Below are 16439 nucleotides of genomic sequence, written 5' to 3'. Positions count from 1 at the left end.
CCCGGGCAGGCGGGCTCACGACAGCGGGCTGCTCGTCTCTTGTCCCCCCCAAATCTCCTCGCTGCGGGGCGGGAGCGGCTCGGGAGCCGTGTCCGGGGAAGGCGAGGGCTCCGGGAGCGGTTCCCGGGGGGAGGCGGCGGGGCCGGGTCCTGTCCCGTTTATAGGAGGGCGGCGGGCGGAGGCTGAGCCCTCCCCGTGCCGCAGACGCAAGCGGGGCGGTGGCCCCGGTTAAAGGAGAAACTTGACAGCGCCGCCGCCCGCTCCGCTCCGCGCCCGCTCCGCCGCCGCCAGCGCGCTCCGCTCCGCCGCGATGTGAGTACGGAGCGCCCGTCCCCACGGGGAACGGGAACAGGGCTGGGGAACGGGCACAGCGGGAACGGGGCCGGAGAGACCCTTGGGGAACGGGCACAGCGGGAACAGGGCCGGGGAACGGGCACAGCGGGAACAGGGCTGGGGAGAGCAGTCGGGGGCCCGCAGCCGAGAGGGAGGGCAGCAGCACCCCTAGCAGCACCCCCGCTCTGGGGCTCTCCAAGCAGAGCGGTCAGGGCAGCCCCCTCCCCTGTTCACCGAGGACAGGCGGGCTGGGGAAGGCACCCCCCGCTCGGGACAGGGTCCCGGAGAGGCTCTGCCGGGAGAGCCGAGGGGAGATGGGCTGAGAGCGCCCCAGGAGAAGAGGGGCCGAGGCAGCCCGGTGGGCTGGAAGGGGCCGGGGCAGACGCCCCCTGCTCCCCGCCCCTGCCCTGTCCCCGGGGGTCGCCAGGGCAGATGAGCCCGGTAAAATTCCCCCAGGGATGGGGCCGGCGGAATTACCCACACTGCTCCCATGGGTGGGTGAGCGAGGCACCCCCCGGCCTCCTTTCCCCGCTGCCCGATCCCGGGCAGCCCCTCGGGGACGATGAGCTCCGAGATCTCCCGCCCGGCGGGCAGGGGAGCGAACATTCCCTTGGGAGTAGAGGCGGACCGGACCCTCTCGGGGAGAGGGGCTGGGAGAGCCCTTAGGGACATCCGCGCTTTGAAGGTCCCCGGGGAGGGGACTGGGAGGAGCCCTCGGCGGGACGGGGAGAGCAGGCTCGGGGGAAGCTTTCGGGGACCCCAGGGGATATCGGGGAGCTGGCAGAGGGCTCGGACCCCTCTCCGTCGGTGGGGCCCGCGGAGGGAGCCCGAGCGCCGGGCACTGCCCCAGCAGCATCCCTTGCCCCCGGGACGGACAGACAGACAGACAGACACACGCACTCAGCATCATCCCTGTCCCGCCGCAGCTCTGCCTCCAGCACCGCCAAGATGCTGCTGCTGCTGCTGGGGATCATCGTGCTGCACGTCACCGTGCTGGTGCTGCTCTTCGTCTCCACCATCGTCAGTGTGAGTTGGGATTTCCCTGTCCCGGGCGAGCACCGGGCACGGCCGTGGCGGGGCAATGGCAGGAGGAGTTATTTTTGGTTATGGCTGCGTTTACAGCCTGGCTGTCAGCAGGAAGCCTGTACGGGCTGGGTGCTGGCCTCAGTAACGATGGGATTTGGGAGCCTGGGAGTTTGTGCTGTCAGGGGAAGCTGCTGGGACGCTTGGCTGCACTCTCTGGTGGTGTTCAGGGCATCCACCTTGGTACAGAGACACAAGGGCTGCTGGAAACCATCTCCTCATCCTCCCCAGACTGGTTCACATCGAGGAGCAGTCTCGGAGCACTCCAAATCCCCCATTTGGGGTGATGCTGCTCTCCCCTTTCATAAAGGAGCTCCACCTGCTATTGAGCTCCAGGCACAGGACCAGAACAGCCAGGAGCCCAAGGACGGGGCTGGCTGGCGACTGACTCCTCAGCAGAGCCCTCCTGCTGCCCGGCTCTCCTCCTCGGGGCTGGGAATAAGGCACAGCCTCTTCTCCTAGCCCAGCTTCCAAGGCTGACTCTGTGAGCAGCGGCAGGAGCGAGGGCTGGATGCAACCCCGAGGCTTCCAAGCCCTGTCCCGGGGCTGCAGCCCAGTGAACACGTCAGCTGCTGGGGAGAGGCTGGAGTTGGCTTCGAGGCAGCTGCTCTGAGGAGCTGGTCGCTTCCAAGCTTGCTTCACCAGGGGCTTCTTTCCCGGATTTTTTTCTCTTTTTTTTCTCTTTTTTTTTTTTTTCTTTTTGTGGTAACAGTCACGGAAAACGTTACAAAAATCTTCCGAGCCGTTAGGAATCACGTGGAATCATTCAAATATCCCGGCCAGGCAGCGGGCGAGGCCGGCCCGGGGAGGGAAGCGCGGCCCCGCGGGACTCTCTCCGTGCTAAGGAGCATAAAGAGCTTCTGTTCCTGCGCCGCGGGGCAGAAGCGGTTAAAAGCAAATACCGGGGCTGCCTTTCCAAACCCCTCTGGTCGGAAAAGCGCGGCCCTGGGAGGGGCAGGCACGCCGGGGCTGCGGCTGCTCGGTGCCGGGGGGACGCGGTGGCGCTGGGGGGACACGGCCGGGGGTGCGGGAGCCGCTCACGGGCTGTGTCTGTCCCGCAGCAATGGCTGGTGAACGGCGAGCGTGCGGCAGACCTGTGGCAGAACTGCACCACCGGCGACCCATTCCAGTGCATGGCATCCTCCTCCAACGGTGAGTGCTCCGGGATCGGGGCCGTGTCTTGAGATCATCGCTGTGCCCCCCATGGATCGGGGCTGTGCCCCCCATGGATCGGGACTGTGCCCCCCATGGGTCATGGCTGTACCCCCATGGATCGGGGCTTTACCCCCCGGGATCGGGGCTGTGCCCCCCCATGGATCGGGGCTGTGCACCTATAGATCACGGCTGCCCTCCGGGATCAGGGCTGTTCCCTCCCACCGTGTTTGTTCTCCTCCCCACGGTGCCTATGGACTCACGAGGAATTTCCCATACGGGTTGTTTGGGATTCCTCCTTGGATTTTCCCTTCCCCATCCCGTTGCCTGCCCTGCTCTGTGCCCCACTGGCTCTGCTGTGTCCCGGTGTGGGGACACGGGGCTGGCCCGGCAGTGGCGGATTGCTCCCCATCCCCTCTAGGACGAGGACTGGACCTGCTGGCCATGGTTCTGCCCGGCTGCCCTCGGGCCGAGGGGCAGCTCCTGGCCGCACCAGGGCAGGGTGACACGCTCAGCTACACTGGCAGCGATGGCTAGAGCCCTTTTGGGGCGTCTCCTGTAATTAGCACATCTTTCTTCTTGATGGCACAAACACGAGGTGTTCCTTGGTGCGCCAGGCCACTGGGCCCTGCTGCCCTGCTGGAGGCTGTGAGGCTCCTTTTGGCACAGCTCCCTCTTGCTCTGCTTGTGAGGGGTTTGAGGGATGCACACGGGCCCTGAGGACACCTGATCCAGAGGACACCTGTCCCCTACCTGGGAATCTGTCCTGCTTTTGTGCTGGCACGGGCTGAGCTTTGGGCGCAGCCCTGGCCCCAGGGTTTGCTGTGGGGGCTGAGCTGAGCACCCCGACCCTTCATCCCCTGCACCTGCACAGCTGGGGCTGCCTCGGGACCCCGCTGGTGAAGACTGGTGTCACACCGGGTGACATCACCCCTGAGCTGTTTGCTGAGGTCAGCAGGGGAGGACAGTGTGCTGACACACTGTGACACGCACTTCCCAGAGTGGCACTGGGAACACAAAATCCGCGTCAGAGAGTTGGGAGAGCCCGTGCCTCAGTTTCCCTGGAAGACAGAGCTAATGCCAGTGGTGCTGGGGCCACCATTTGTTTTGTTAGCCTGGTTTTGCTTTGCTGGGAGAATAGATTGTCCCAGGGCAAGCCCCAGTGCCAGAATCCCAGTGCCATCACTGGGACACAGGCACAGCGATGCCATGTGGCCCTGGCAAGGGTCACAGTCACACGGGGAGCATTCCATACCCCCGGAGGGTCTCTCAGTGAAGGGAGGCTGTGCGAGGGTTTTTGGAGGTTCCCATCAGAACCCCCATCCTTTGGGAGTGCACCCACCGCTCGCGGGGAGGCGATGCCCTGCTGTCCCCACGCTGTCCGGGCTGTCCCCGCTGTCCCCGCTCTGGTTCCTCCGGCAGTCCAGGCCCTGCACAGGTCTCTGCTGACGCCTGCTGGTGTCCGGGCCAGCCGGGAGCGGCTGGATCGCATCCCGAGCCCCTGGAGCCGGGCCCGCATCAGCAGCCGGCCGGGCCGACTATTGCAGCGTCGGCAGCCCCGCTGCAGGGCAGTCATGCGGGCTGCGAAAGTGCTGAGCCCCGGCTTGTGCTGAGCCCCTGATTGTGATGAAAGGCAGCGCCTGCCCCTTTAGAGCCCCGGAGCTCTAAAGCCGCTCCAGATCCTTTTGGCTTTTCACGCCCGCCCCGCTCTTTCTGGATGTTTACAGGACGGGCTGTCAGTGCTGAGAGAGCCCTGTCCCAGATGTGCTTGGGTGGTTTCCGCACACCCCACGGTCCTGCCGGGCTGGGAGTGTCCTCTGCCCGTTCCCAGAGCCTTTGGAGCCTTTCCAGCGCTGATGTTTCATCGTTAAAGGGACAATGGCCAAGATGATCCTGTTGGAAATGCAGCCGGGCAGCTGAGTTGGGGTGACAGCCCTGATGCAGTGGAAGGTCCATGGCAGGTGGGGTGGAATGACGTCCCTTCCAACCCAAACCAGTCTGGGATTCCAGGATAAAGTGCCCCTGTGAGCTGCCCTGCGAGCAGGAGCTCACTGTGCTCTCAGGCAGCTCTCACTCATCCAAAGGCTCTGCTCTGGCATCAGGACAAGGGGGTTTTGCTTGGACAAAAGCTTGTGCCCCATTCATCCTGCAGCCAGGGAGTGGGAGCAGTGCTGCTGAGCACCTGCCTTCATCTTGTGGGACCCTAGATGCAGGTTCAGAGCCCACCCTGCTGTAGGAGCATAAATCAAAGGATATTTCCTGGGCTTATGGAGGGCTTTTCAGGTCTGTTTGTAAAAACAACAAAAATGCCACACGGTTTCCTTTCCAGCAGGTCCTCCCTCCCCTGTCACTGCTGCAGGAGCTGCTGTCAGCCACTCTCTGGAGCAGCACTGAGGTCACAGGGCAAGGACACTGTGGCAGAGCCACCTCCGAGGCTCAGGCTTGTCTCCTGCCTCATCCTCACCCTCTTCCTAGCAATATGCTTATTTTCAAAATCAGAAACAATCCCATACAAATACCACACACCATCCTACGTCACAGCTCTCAGAACAGAGGCTGTGAGCACTGGGCTCCAAAGAGTGATAAGAATTCATTTCCCTGTGCCTGGCATGGCACTGAATGGTTAATCCTGGTATGCCAAGGTGCGTTGGGGAGCAGCAAGGAATCCTCGTAGTGAATTCTGGCAGAATTCCAGTCTTCACACGGGGACAGGTTTTGCTGCAGCCATCACAGTGGCCTCTATGGTGTGGTTATTTGTTTTTTCCCTTTTCAGAAGGCAGTGGGACTCAGTGGGTGGAATTTGGGAATTAGATGGTGCTGGGCCACCTATGCTCATAATGGATGGGGATTTTGGGGGCTGGTGATGCTATAGTGCCCCCTTGGTCTCAGCTGAGCCTCCTCCCCTGTCCTGTCACACAGGGGCCCTTTCCTTAGTGGCTTTGGTGTGGATGCCCAATGAGAAGCAGAACTTTTAAATCTAGGTGCCAGCAGGATTTGCTCTGGTTTCCCCCTGGGCACAGGCTGGGCTGTGCTCCCCACCCTGCAGACCCTCCTGTGAGGATGGAGCAGTGCCAGGGCTGGGCACAGTGATGCCAGCTGAGCACTCAGCACTCTCAGCAGCCCTGGGCAGCTCTGGGCTGTGCTCCTTGCCCTGTAGACCCTCCTGTGAGGATGGAGCAATGCTACCACCTCCCCACTTCCCCATGGCCCTCGGTGTGTGAGGGCTGATCCATCCCCGCAGGAGCCCCGGGCACATTCCCACTCCCTCTCTTCATACAACGCCTCCTTGTCACTTTGATTTCTGCATCTGCTGTTAGATAATGCTTTTTTTTTTCTTCAAGAGGCCGAGAACTATGGAAAAAATGTAGCAATCTTAGCTTGGTTTGCGCCGTCAGACATTCCTGGAGGAGCCTTATCTGAGGAATCCAGCGGAGCGTGGCCTGTGGGCCGCAGGGCCCCGTGCCAGCCCGGCCCAGCAGGGCTCTCCAGGAGATTCCAGCCCAGAGCCCCAGGCTGCCATGGCCTCTCCTCCAAAAATGGCCTTTGCTTTCCTCAGCTGGATGCTCTGTGCAGGAAGGGAGATCTCTTTTCTGCTGTGTTCTCTCTGGTTGTGGCGGGAGTGTGGAAGTGGGGAGGCCATGGGGCCGTCCATGGGATCCCCCACCCTCCTGCAGGGCCAGGAGATGTTTCTCCTTCCTGTTGTCTTCCCCCTTGAATTCACTTTATCAAAACTTAATTTCAGTTTGCTTGGTTTTTCTTGCTAGACCATGATGCAAAAGGCACAAGGGTTGATCTTTGCTGTTTATACTTTAGTTTATTCATTATGATTTCATTTTCCCTTATGGTATGTAGTCTCTGTCATGCCAGTGGTGTCTTTTCTATTGCCTACGCTGGCACCAGTAAATGTTTTAGTTGGGTGTAGGGGGTAGCTTTGTTGTTTCAGGTCATATTCCAGGGCAGCTTCTCCTGTGGCTGACCTGTCCACAGGCAGGCTGGGGGTTTGGGGCTGTGTTAAAGGGAAAAGGAGCCCCTAAACCTTGGGAAGTGCCCCATCACTGGGTGCTGGGGCCCTGTGATGCCTGCACTGTTTTGCTGATGTGGAGGCCACAAGCAAAGCACAGGTGCTTGCCCAGAGCAGATTTTATTAACGTTTTTAATAATGGGTGACACCAGCTCAACCCATTCAGGGCTGAACCCTCTCCAGCCCTGGGGGATTGAAACTCATCCCTTGGTGTTCTGAAATCACCTGAGGGGCATTCACAGGATCCCAGATGGTTTGGGTTGGAAGGAACCTCAAAGCCCATCCAGTGCCACTCCTGCCATGGCAGGGACACCTCCCACTGTCCCAGGGACACCTTCCCCTGTCCCAAGTGCTCCCAACCTCAGTGTCCAGCCAGGCCTTGGGCACTGCCAGGGATCCAGGGGCAGCCACAGCTGCTCTGGCATTCCGTGCCAGGTCCTCACCTCCCTCTGGGTAAAGAATTTGCTCCTAAAATCTAAAAATCTCCCATTCCAAGAGAATATTTTCTATTTCGGGTCAGTTTGTCCTATAACTTTCTTGCCTTCAGAAGGAAAGGGATTTCCTCTGCTTAAAGCCAAATTTTTATTGTTGCTTGTTTTTCTTACGAAGAGCATCTGCTAAGGAGAGGTTGGGGGCTGGTGCTGTTTTTTTCTCAGCTGCCCCAGATGTCTTTGGCTCCCATTTCTTCTTTGAGAGGAGGGCTCAGACAGCCTTCCCTGCCATATTTGTGCTGTGGCCCACAGAGGAACAGGAGGAAGAGGGCAGCATGTGACCAAAGGATGACTGCCAAGCCAGAAGAAGGGGTGGGGGTGTCCCCTGCAGAGTGTGGTGCTGGAAAAACCTTCAACTGCTTTTTTTATGGCCTTGGTGAGCCCCCTGGATGTCCCTATGGGCTCAGGCTGAGTGACCCAGGCCGAGGTCTGTGGTACAAGGCACCAGTGCTGCCCACTCTCCTGCTGGAATGGCCATCCCTGGAGCCCTGGGAGGATCTGGGCATGGAGTGATGGATCTGCCACCTCAGCACAGGCCAGCAGGAGGTTAGAGCCACCACCATGAGGGAGAGGAGCTGCCTTGGGCTTTGTGGAGCTGCTGGAAGGAGTTTTTGTGGTGCCAGCAGCTTTCTGCTGCCTCAGCTGCATCAGGAGTGCCTCTGCAGGATGTGAGCTCCGTGGGATGTGGCAGCTCTGGAGAGCTCTGGATCTCCTGCCTTCGTGGGCTGTTTGGATGGAGCTTCAAGGAGAAGGAAAGAGAGGAGGAGAGGAAAAGACGGAGATTTGAGGGGTTCATGTCCATCTGCAGGAGCTCAGGAGAGGAGCAGGAGGCCCTGGAGGACTCGGAGCTCTGTGTTCAGTCTCTGCCTCCCTGCAGCCCCACAGGCACTGGAGTTTCTCTGGCCCTGGGGGTCCTGAGGGGCTCTGTATGAAGGGCAGCCCAGAGAGCTGCAGCTGAGCTGGTGCTTCTGCACCTCCAATTCACCCCTTTCCCAGCCTCTTGGGGATGTTTGAGTACCAAAACCCCTGCAAGTCCCAGCCTTTTGCTGCAACCTGCCACTTCAGCGGGGAGGATGTGAGCTGGACTCAGGATCTTGGTCCTGCCGTGACACCTGAGAGTTGCTCTGGAAAACCTCTGCTCAGAAAGCCTGGCTTTTCCTGGCAGTCTGGGCTGGTGCCTTTGTACCCGCACTGTTCCTGACCCTGCTGAGACTCAACTTGCAGCATGGAAGCAGCAGCTTTTACAGCTGGGCCATGAATTGCCCTCCTTCCCTCCAGCTTTGGCTGTGTTATGTGCTGCAGTTGCCTCCTTAATGGATGTTTTCTTCCTCAGAAGTGGTTGCTTTTTAAAAGCACAGTGTACACACTTGGCAGAGGGAAAACTCCATCTGCAGAACGTTCCCATCAGCTGCAGATCCCAGCACGGAGGGGTTTTAATGCCCAGCACTCATTTAGGGAGCTCTTACAGCAGAGGATAAGCTGAGCTCTAGTGAGTGTCTTCAGTGAGCACTTTGGTTTTCCTCCTTGGCCAGGGCCAAAGAGGGCGTGGGGGGTGTGAGTGAAGCCCTGGGGAGGCAATGCCTGTCCTTCAAGGCCTCTGCTCCTGGCCAAGGCCAAGGGCACGTATTCACTGCCCTGTCAGTCGTGTCAGGGCATAAAAGCTCCCTGCAAGCAGGGCTGGGGCTCTGCTGCCCGGGGCTGGGCTGACTGCTGTCTCTCTGGGAGATTCAGCTGCAATTCCTGCTCTGGGCTCCAATTCCTGCTCTGGGTTTCTTTCTTTCTTTCCTGCTGGATTTTAGGGCAGTGAAACATGGTCTTTATCTTCCCAGGGCTGAAGTCTTCTCCCTGCTGCTGTAAGCAGTGCTGTGAGCACATTAGGGCCTGCAGAACCCAAAGGAAAATTCAAATTTGCTCTGTAAGAACTCCTTGTCTTGTGTCTGGCTGCCTTTGTGACAGGGCTGTGCCCCCTCCCACTGGCTCTGCTCCGGAAGTGGGTGCAGGGTGTTATCTGCCCTTTCCACGCTGCTTCCTTTCCTCCTTCCTCCTGAAGGACACAGATGTAAACACAGAGCTGAAGAGATGCAGGGGAAAAACGGGATAACCAGCTCACTGCCCAGGGGAAACCACAAATAACAGCCTGGGAGTAAACAGTGCTGACAGCCCAGCTGCAGCTCTGGGAAACTTGCTGTGTTTGGGATTCCAGGGCTGGACACGGCACCGACAGCAAAGGGTTAAAGGCACGTGGGGCTGAGCCCACAGAAACCCCACCTGCAGTTATAGGGGTGGTTTTAAACGTATTAAAGGCAATTAGCTGTCCTAATCCGGCTGGAGTCTGTGCGCAGCTGGAGTTAATGGAGCTCTGGAGCTCGTGGGTCTCAGCCCTGGGCTGGGATCCTGCCCTTTGTTTTCACAGAGGAGGCCAGCACAAGTCAGCAAAGGGCTGGATGTGAGCTCAGAGCTCCGGGCTGTGGGATCATCTCCTGCTTTCCCTGCTCCCAGGCTGGCTGCCCAAACCCTCTGGCCACGGTGGGCTCCCCCCTCACGCTGCCTTTCTGTGCCTCTGACAGGGCTCTTTATTACAATGGGATTCTGCAAAGCCCCCGTAAATCATTTGCATTCAGAAGCAAAAACCGGGCAGGGGAGGCGGATGCAATTAAAGGGCAGCTCAGCTCAGCTCGGCTTTCTGTCTAGACAGCCCTCTCCTAAAATAACCAGCAGTGGGAGCATCCACCTCGAGCAGAAAGGCTCCTCTGGGCCGGATCCTGTGGCCTTTGCATCACAAAGGACTCGGCTTTCTGGTCCTGCAGGGCTTGGCTGCGGCTCAGCCTGTGCCCAGAGTCGGGAGAGGGTGAGAGGAGACCTCAGCTTCCCCTCTGAGCAGGGATGGGAGCCCTGACTGTGCCCAGAGCTGAGCTCAGCTTCCCCTCTGAGCTGGGGTGGGATGGGAGCCCTGTCTGCGCCCAGAGCCGGGAGAGGGTGAGAGGAGGGCTCAGCTTCCCCTCTGAGCTGGGATGGGAGCGCTGTCTGTGCTGAGGAATGGAGGCAAGTGCAGTTCAGCACTGCACATCCTCCAAGCACTTGGAGGTCTGATCTGAGCAAGGATTTAGGCAGGGACATGGGGCTGAGTCTGAGGCTTCAGGGCTGCCTCATGAAGGATCCAGCCCCAAGCAGGATTTTTCTGCCTTTCACTGGGTGGTTTGTGCCTCAGTTTACCTGCACTGAGTCCTGCATTTTGATTTCAAACCTTAAAAGGGAAGGGGAAGGCAGAGGGAGCACTGCCTCTTTCTGTCAAGCTGCAGCAGCCCTCGGCATGGAGTTGCATTTTGCTTGTTTATTTATATTTTTTTTTACGTGGGGTTTACACACCCACTAAGGCTGGAAATAGCTGAGCAGTGACTCACACAGGCTGGTTTAGCTGGCCTGCTCTGGGACACAGCTGCGTTTGGCGGCTGGGGAGGACTTCCAAAAGGTCCAGCTCCACAGGGGCACAGGGTGTTTTCCCTCCTGTGTGTTTACTTACCCTCAGAGCTCGGCCAGTGTGGTGTATCAGAGCTCATGGCTTTGGTGTTTGCAGTACAGCTGAGCAGAGCTCAGTGCCCATGGTTTGGTGTTTGCAGTACAACAGAGCTCAGTGCCCATGGTTTGGTGTTTGCAGCACAGCTGAACAGAGTTCAGTGCCCATGGTTTGGTGTTTGCAGCTGAGCAGAGCTCAGTGACCATGGTTTGGTGTTTGAGGCACAGCTGAACAGAGCCTGGTGTCAGGGTTTTGTCTCTACTCTGTTTTGTGGCAAACACTCCCGAGGCAGTGCCAGGCCTGTGATCTGTTGCGTTCCAGCAGCTGATTCATGGCATCCCCTGGCACCCGAAATGCTGCAGCACTGTGCCCGGGCTGGGCACAGTCCCCAGGTGCTCCCAAACCCATGGGAGCCAGGCTGGGCTGGTGGCACGGCCCTGGGCACAGCAGGGGCTCCATGTGCCCACGCTGAGGTGCCCGTGTGTCTGTCTGTCCCCAGAATGGCTTCAGGCTGTCCAAGCCATGATGATCCTCTCCGTCATCTTCAGCGTGCTGTCGTTGTTCCTCTTCTTCTGCCAGCTCTTCACACTCACCAAGGGCGGCCGCTTCTACATCACCGGAGTCTTCCAGATCCTGGCAGGTGAGTGGGGCTGAGGGTGGCACTGTCATGGGCACCCGGTGCCACGGGGAGGGAAGGGGATGAACAATTCGGGGGTGTTGAGGATGGGATCCAGCTCTTGGGCCGTTGTGCATCCAGACTCTTTTGCCCTTGCACAGGGAAGGTGCCAGAGGGTTTCTGCCCCAGCCAGGGAGGCTCTGGAGGGACAGGGTGCCAGAGCACTGGGGCAGAGTTGGGGGCAGTAGATGACACGGATGCTGGAAGGAGAGCTGTGCCTGTGCCCCAGGATGGGATGTTGGGTGGCCGGGGTGGCTGTGCTGGCTCTAGGACCCTTCACCAGGCTGGGTGAGGCTTCCACAGCTTGGCGGGGTGGGGAAAGTCGTGACAATCCTGTTTTGGCAAAAGAGGGCTCGGTGATTATTTATGACCTTGCCATGAGGGGACCTGGTGCTTTCCCCATGAGCACAGAGCCCTGGAGCTGCAGTGTGAGCTCTGACTTGGACTGTCAGTTGCTATTTTTAACTCTTTGAGAACTCAGTGCTGGAAAGGAGCCACAGCTCACGTCCTAGGCTGCAGCTCCCCAAGTACCGATGCTGTAAAGCCACTGGCTCTGTTTATGTTTCCATGCATGAAACCAGTGGAGAGGATTTTCAAGCGTTCAGGCTAAAAAATGTAATTGTGCTTTGAGGTCCTGGCTGCATTAGGACAGAGTGTCTGGGGAGGAGATTGATTCTTTCCTAGAGCTTTAGATGTTAGACTAGAAGCCACCCAAGGTCCTGCTATTTTATCAGTGGAAAAACTCATTCACTGAGCTTAGACATTAAACTTTCTGGGCATCCTCTAAGCAACTGGCCTTCCCAAACCCTGGTGAAATCCAGAGCTAAGCTTTGTTGGCATGAATTCCATGATGAGTGGATCTGCTTGGCCACAGTGCAGGTGGAGTTCAGATCAGTTCACCATCTCTGGAAAAAGAGCTGTATGGAAACCCCTTCGAGCCAAGGAGGGGAAATGGGCATTAATAATGCAATCACCTCTGTTAGAGCTTCTCTAGTAGACCTGGGAGCAGAAGGCTTCTCTCTTGAGCTCTGGTCTCCCTGCTGCTGTGGGAGCCAGGGCAGGAGCACTGGGCTCTGCTGGGTGCCAGAGCTGGGCAGAGCTGCCCTGGGAGCCAGGGAGGAGGGCAGGGGCTGGCACCCACTGCAGGGACACCAGGGAGGGCAGGGGCTGGCACCCACTGCAGGGACACCAGGGAGGAGGGCAGGGGCTGGCACCCACTGCAAGGACCCCAGGGAGGAGGGCAGGGGATGGTACCAACTGCAGGGACTGCAGGGAGGGCAGGGAAGGGGCTGGTACCCACTGCAGGGACCCCAGGGAGGAGGGCAGGGGCTGGCACCCTTTGCAGGGACTGCAGGGAGGGCAGGGAAGGGGCTGGTACCCACTGCAGGGACCCCAGGGAGGAGGGCAGGGGCTTGTACCCACCCTTGAGGGAAGGGTAGGGCAGAAAGAGAAGGGTGAGGCCACTTTGGTCTGTGGTGCAGCAGCCAGGCAGAATCATCCCCAGCACCTTCACACAGCTTGGAATCACCCCCAAAGCCCGGCTGGATTTGTCCTGATGGGCTCAAGGGCTTCAAAAGGCCCTCAAAGGCTCCCCTGCATCCTTGGTGGGTCCAGCATATCCATGGGTAGATCTTCGTGCATGGCACAGATGTGGGTTTGGGCCCCTCGGGGTCTGACCCAAGTCCTGCATCCTTCTCATCATCCCTTTCATCTCTTCCCTCCCACCCCACTCAGCCCAGAGCTGCTGCCCTGCAGAGGGGGGCTCAGCCTGCAGGGCTGTGCCTGCCCTCATCCCACAGCTGTTTGCAAACACCTGTCCTGGAGAGCTGCCCTGGTTTCTCTGCAGGCCGGGGCTGCTCTGGCAGGAACAAACCCTGGGAACAAATGTTGGGAAGCGTTCGTCCTCCTGACCTGCCAGAGCAGCATGCTCCCAAAGCCAGGCTCTGCAGGGATGCTGGGTGCATTATTGCTTGCAGCTGGGCCCAGAGCAGGGCAGGTGCCCCGGCAGTGCCGTGCAGCCATGGCCAGGCTCCTGCTGAGGACAATCGCTGCTGTATCTGGCCTCTGGAGGTGACTGGTGGCCACACGCCCGTCCCCTGTCCCCAGACAATGGCTGTGCTCTCTGTGCCTGGGCCGGGCAGTGGGAGTTGGCTCCCGTGCTCGGAGAATGGAAACTGCTCCTTAATGAAGTGAATTCCCACTTGTGCACTTTCCCTGAACAAAAGGAGCAGTGTTGAGTGGAATTGCAGCTCAAATATCACCGTGCTGAAATGTAGGTGGTCCTGAGGGCCGGGCAGGGGATGTGGAACTCGGCTCCAACAACAGCCCCACGGCTGGATAATAGAACTGCTGGGATGGACTCAAAGAGCTTGTTTGGGGCAGGAATAGAGGTGGCTTTGTGTGAGCTCGGGGCGGTGCCCACCCCTGATGGGGCGGTTTGCAACAACAAACCCTTAAACACTGCCCACCAGGGCTGGGCACCCCTGGGACCCCTACAGGCCTGGCTGGGCAGGGGGGCCATGAGGGATGAGCCCTGGGCATGGAGGGGTTTGCAGGGAGCTGGGGTTTCAGGGAACAGGGTTTGCAGGGAACAGGGCTTGCTGGGAATGGGGTTTGTGGGGAGTAGGGTTTTCAAGGAACAGGGTTTATGAGGAGCAGGGTTTTCAGGGAACAGGGTTTTCGGGGAACTGGGTTTTCATGGAACAGAGTTTTCAAAGAGCAGAGTTTTCAAGGAACAGTGTTTGCTGGGAATGAGGTTTGTAGTTGAGCTTCTGGTACAGCTGTGAAGGATGGGGGATCACAGCCAGAGCATCCTGAGGCCCAGCTGGGTTTGTTGTGGTTTTTATCACCTAGAGAAGTGATATAGATGCCTTGCTTTGAATGCCCAGCTCTGTCTGCCCTCCTGCAGCACTGCAGGGAGGTGCCTCAGGCCAGGGCTTTACATGGGGCACCAGGGGAGTGGGACTGGTCTGGAGCAGCATCCCTGGTCTGCCTGAGGGATGGGTCAGCTCCAGAGCCTCTGGCTTTGCTTGCTAAGCGTGGCAGAGACATCCCTGCTCACCTCCAGCCAGGCCAGAGCCCACAGCATCCCCTCCCAAACATCCCAGGGGACAGGACCTGAAGGGGCAGAGCAGAGCCAGCTCCCGTGGTGGTGCAGGCTGGTGTTCTGTGTGACTGGGCTCCCAGCAGGGACTGTCCCTCTGTGCCATCACTGACTATCCCTGTGTGACTGGGGCTCCCAGCAGGGACTGTCCCTCTGTGCCCTCACTGACTGTCCCATGCTGCCCCTGGCTGCTGCCCCGTGTGACTCAGGTCCCAGCAGGGACTGTCCCATGCTGTCGCTGACTGTCCCGTGCTGCCCCGCAGGGTTGTGCGTAATGAGCGGCGCTGCCATCTACACCGTGAGGCACACGGACTGGCACCAAGCCTCGGAAAGCACCTCCTACGGCTTCGCCTACATCCTGGCGTGGCTGGCCTTCCCCCTGGCCCTGGCCAGCGGCATCGTCTACGTCATCCTGCGGAAGCGCGAGTGACGCCGCGGGACGTGGCCGCGGCACCGTGACCTCCTCACCAGGGACGGGGCAGAATAGACGAGAAAACGGAAAAGAAAATTAACCAAAAAAACCCAAAAAAAACCAAAAAAGGAATCGACCCTCCCATCCAAACCAAACCCGACCACCCCCCAGAGGAAACACTCAAAGGGTTCCTTGTTAATTGAAGATGTATATAGTATCTATGGTTTAAAAACCTATTTATAACACTTTTTACATATATGTACATAGTCTTGTTTGCTTCTGTTTGACCATGCACTGTTTTAAAGCCTAAAGCAAGTGCCTAAGGAACTCTCACTCCTAACAGTGTAACAGAGCGTGGTGATTTCTCTCTCATGCAAAATCCTCTTTGAGCTGACCTCTCCTGCCCTGTCCCGGCCCGTCAGAGCCCCCAGCTCTGGTTTTAGGCTGGCGTGGATCATCCACGCCTGGTTCCACAGCCAGGGCTGGGCCCTGCTCCTGCCACATGCTGTGATCCACAGGGCACGTCCAGATCTGACGGGAGACGCTTCCAAAAGGTTTGAAGGATTTCGGAGCAAAGGCTTTGATTGCCCCAAGTGCCTAAATGACTTATGTGCCTAAGTCCCACTGCCTTGCCGCCACACCCGCTGGGAATTGGGGCTTTTAAATCACTTAGGCCAAGCTGCAGCCCAGCCTGGGCCCTTCTCCCTTGCATGGCTGCTGGGGCTGGGCTGTGCCGAGCGCTGGGAACTGCTGCTCCCAGCCTGGAACGTGCTCTGCCCCTGCCATGGAGCTGAGCTGAGCTGGGAACTGCTGCTCCCAGCCCCTGCCATGGAGCTGAGGTGCCCTGAGAAAGCAGCCAGCCCAGCCTGTCCCTGAAATCCAATACCAGATGTATGAAATGGTGCTATCTATTTACCATTCCTTACCCTGCTACGCCATTTAACCTTAGTCACTGGAAATTCAGTTAACGACCTTGAGGTAAACAACCAAGCTAGAAATGAGAAATAATTCTGTGTAATATAAATGAGCTATAACTGCTTTTGTACTTAGATTTGCTTTTACTATTATTTTTAATAAAGCATTTATAACCAAGATTCCTTTTTCCCCTCTGTGGTACAGAGGAACAGAAGCAGCTCTGGCTGGAGCCCATGGGGCTCTGGCACCAGAGCGAGATGTGAGTCCTCTGTCTGTCAGCAACGAGTCTGGCCATGAATGGAACAGGCACCAGCACACATCCCGGGCTGTCTCTGAGGACTCCAGACACTGTTGCTTTTTTTGGTTAATCTTAGGGTTTTTTGGGGTTATACCTTTTTTTTTTTTTTTTTTTTTTTTTTTTTGCTTTGCTTTTCTGATTTTATACCGACTGTGTGGACTAAGAAGCAATGAAATAAAAGTCAGAATAACTCAGGTGCTTCTCCTTGTTGGGGTTTTGGGAGGTTGGAGCTGGACTCTGCTCCACTGGCCTGGAGCAGAGTCCAAGCCTGGTCAGCTTGGCAACACAAGTCATCCACAGCCATCCCATGGCATCATGGAATCGCAGAGTGATTTGTGTTGGAAGGGACCCCGAAGCCCATCCTGCTTCCCTGACTCTCCACTGGGGCTGCAAACACATAGCACAGCTCGGTGGGGATGGGAGCTGCTGGGTGACCCCTGC

General features: G+C 58.2%; 1 protein-coding gene across 1 annotated transcript; it reads left to right on the top strand.

The window, feature by feature from the left end:
- The first annotated feature begins 154 nt into the window (after positions 1–154).
- Positions 155–16192, top strand: PMP22 (peripheral myelin protein 22). The gene is made up of 5 exons (XM_074555018.1): positions 155–312; positions 1260–1359; positions 2478–2568; positions 11094–11234; positions 14637–16192. The coding sequence occupies exons 2-5, from the start codon at positions 1282–1284 to the stop codon at positions 14801–14803; spliced, it is 477 nt and encodes a 158-aa protein (XP_074411119.1). The 5' UTR covers positions 155–312; positions 1260–1281; the 3' UTR covers positions 14804–16192.
- Positions 16193–16439: the final 247 nt, after the last annotated feature.

This window comes from Zonotrichia albicollis, chromosome 19 (genome assembly GCF_047830755.1).
Source record: "Zonotrichia albicollis isolate bZonAlb1 chromosome 19, bZonAlb1.hap1, whole genome shotgun sequence".
Lineage (NCBI taxonomy): Eukaryota > Metazoa > Chordata > Aves > Passeriformes > Passerellidae > Zonotrichia > Zonotrichia albicollis.
The sequence above is the reverse complement of the archived record's forward strand: the minus strand, read 5'-3'. Positions and strand labels throughout refer to the sequence as shown.

What these genes read in the sequence shown, in the direction of transcription:
- PMP22 (XM_074555018.1), top strand. Translation starts at nt 1,282, where the DNA reads ATGCTGCTGCTGCTGCTGGGGATCATCGTGCTGCACGTCACCGTGCTG. An exon ending in CATGGCATCCTCCTCCAACG is followed by an intron (nt 2,569 to 11,093) that starts GTGAGTGCTCCG and finishes GTCTGTCCCCAG; the next exon opens with AATGGCTTCAGGCTGTCCAA. An exon ending in AGTCTTCCAGATCCTGGCAG is followed by an intron (nt 11,235 to 14,636) that starts GTGAGTGGGGCT and finishes GCTGCCCCGCAG; the next exon opens with GGTTGTGCGTAATGAGCGGC.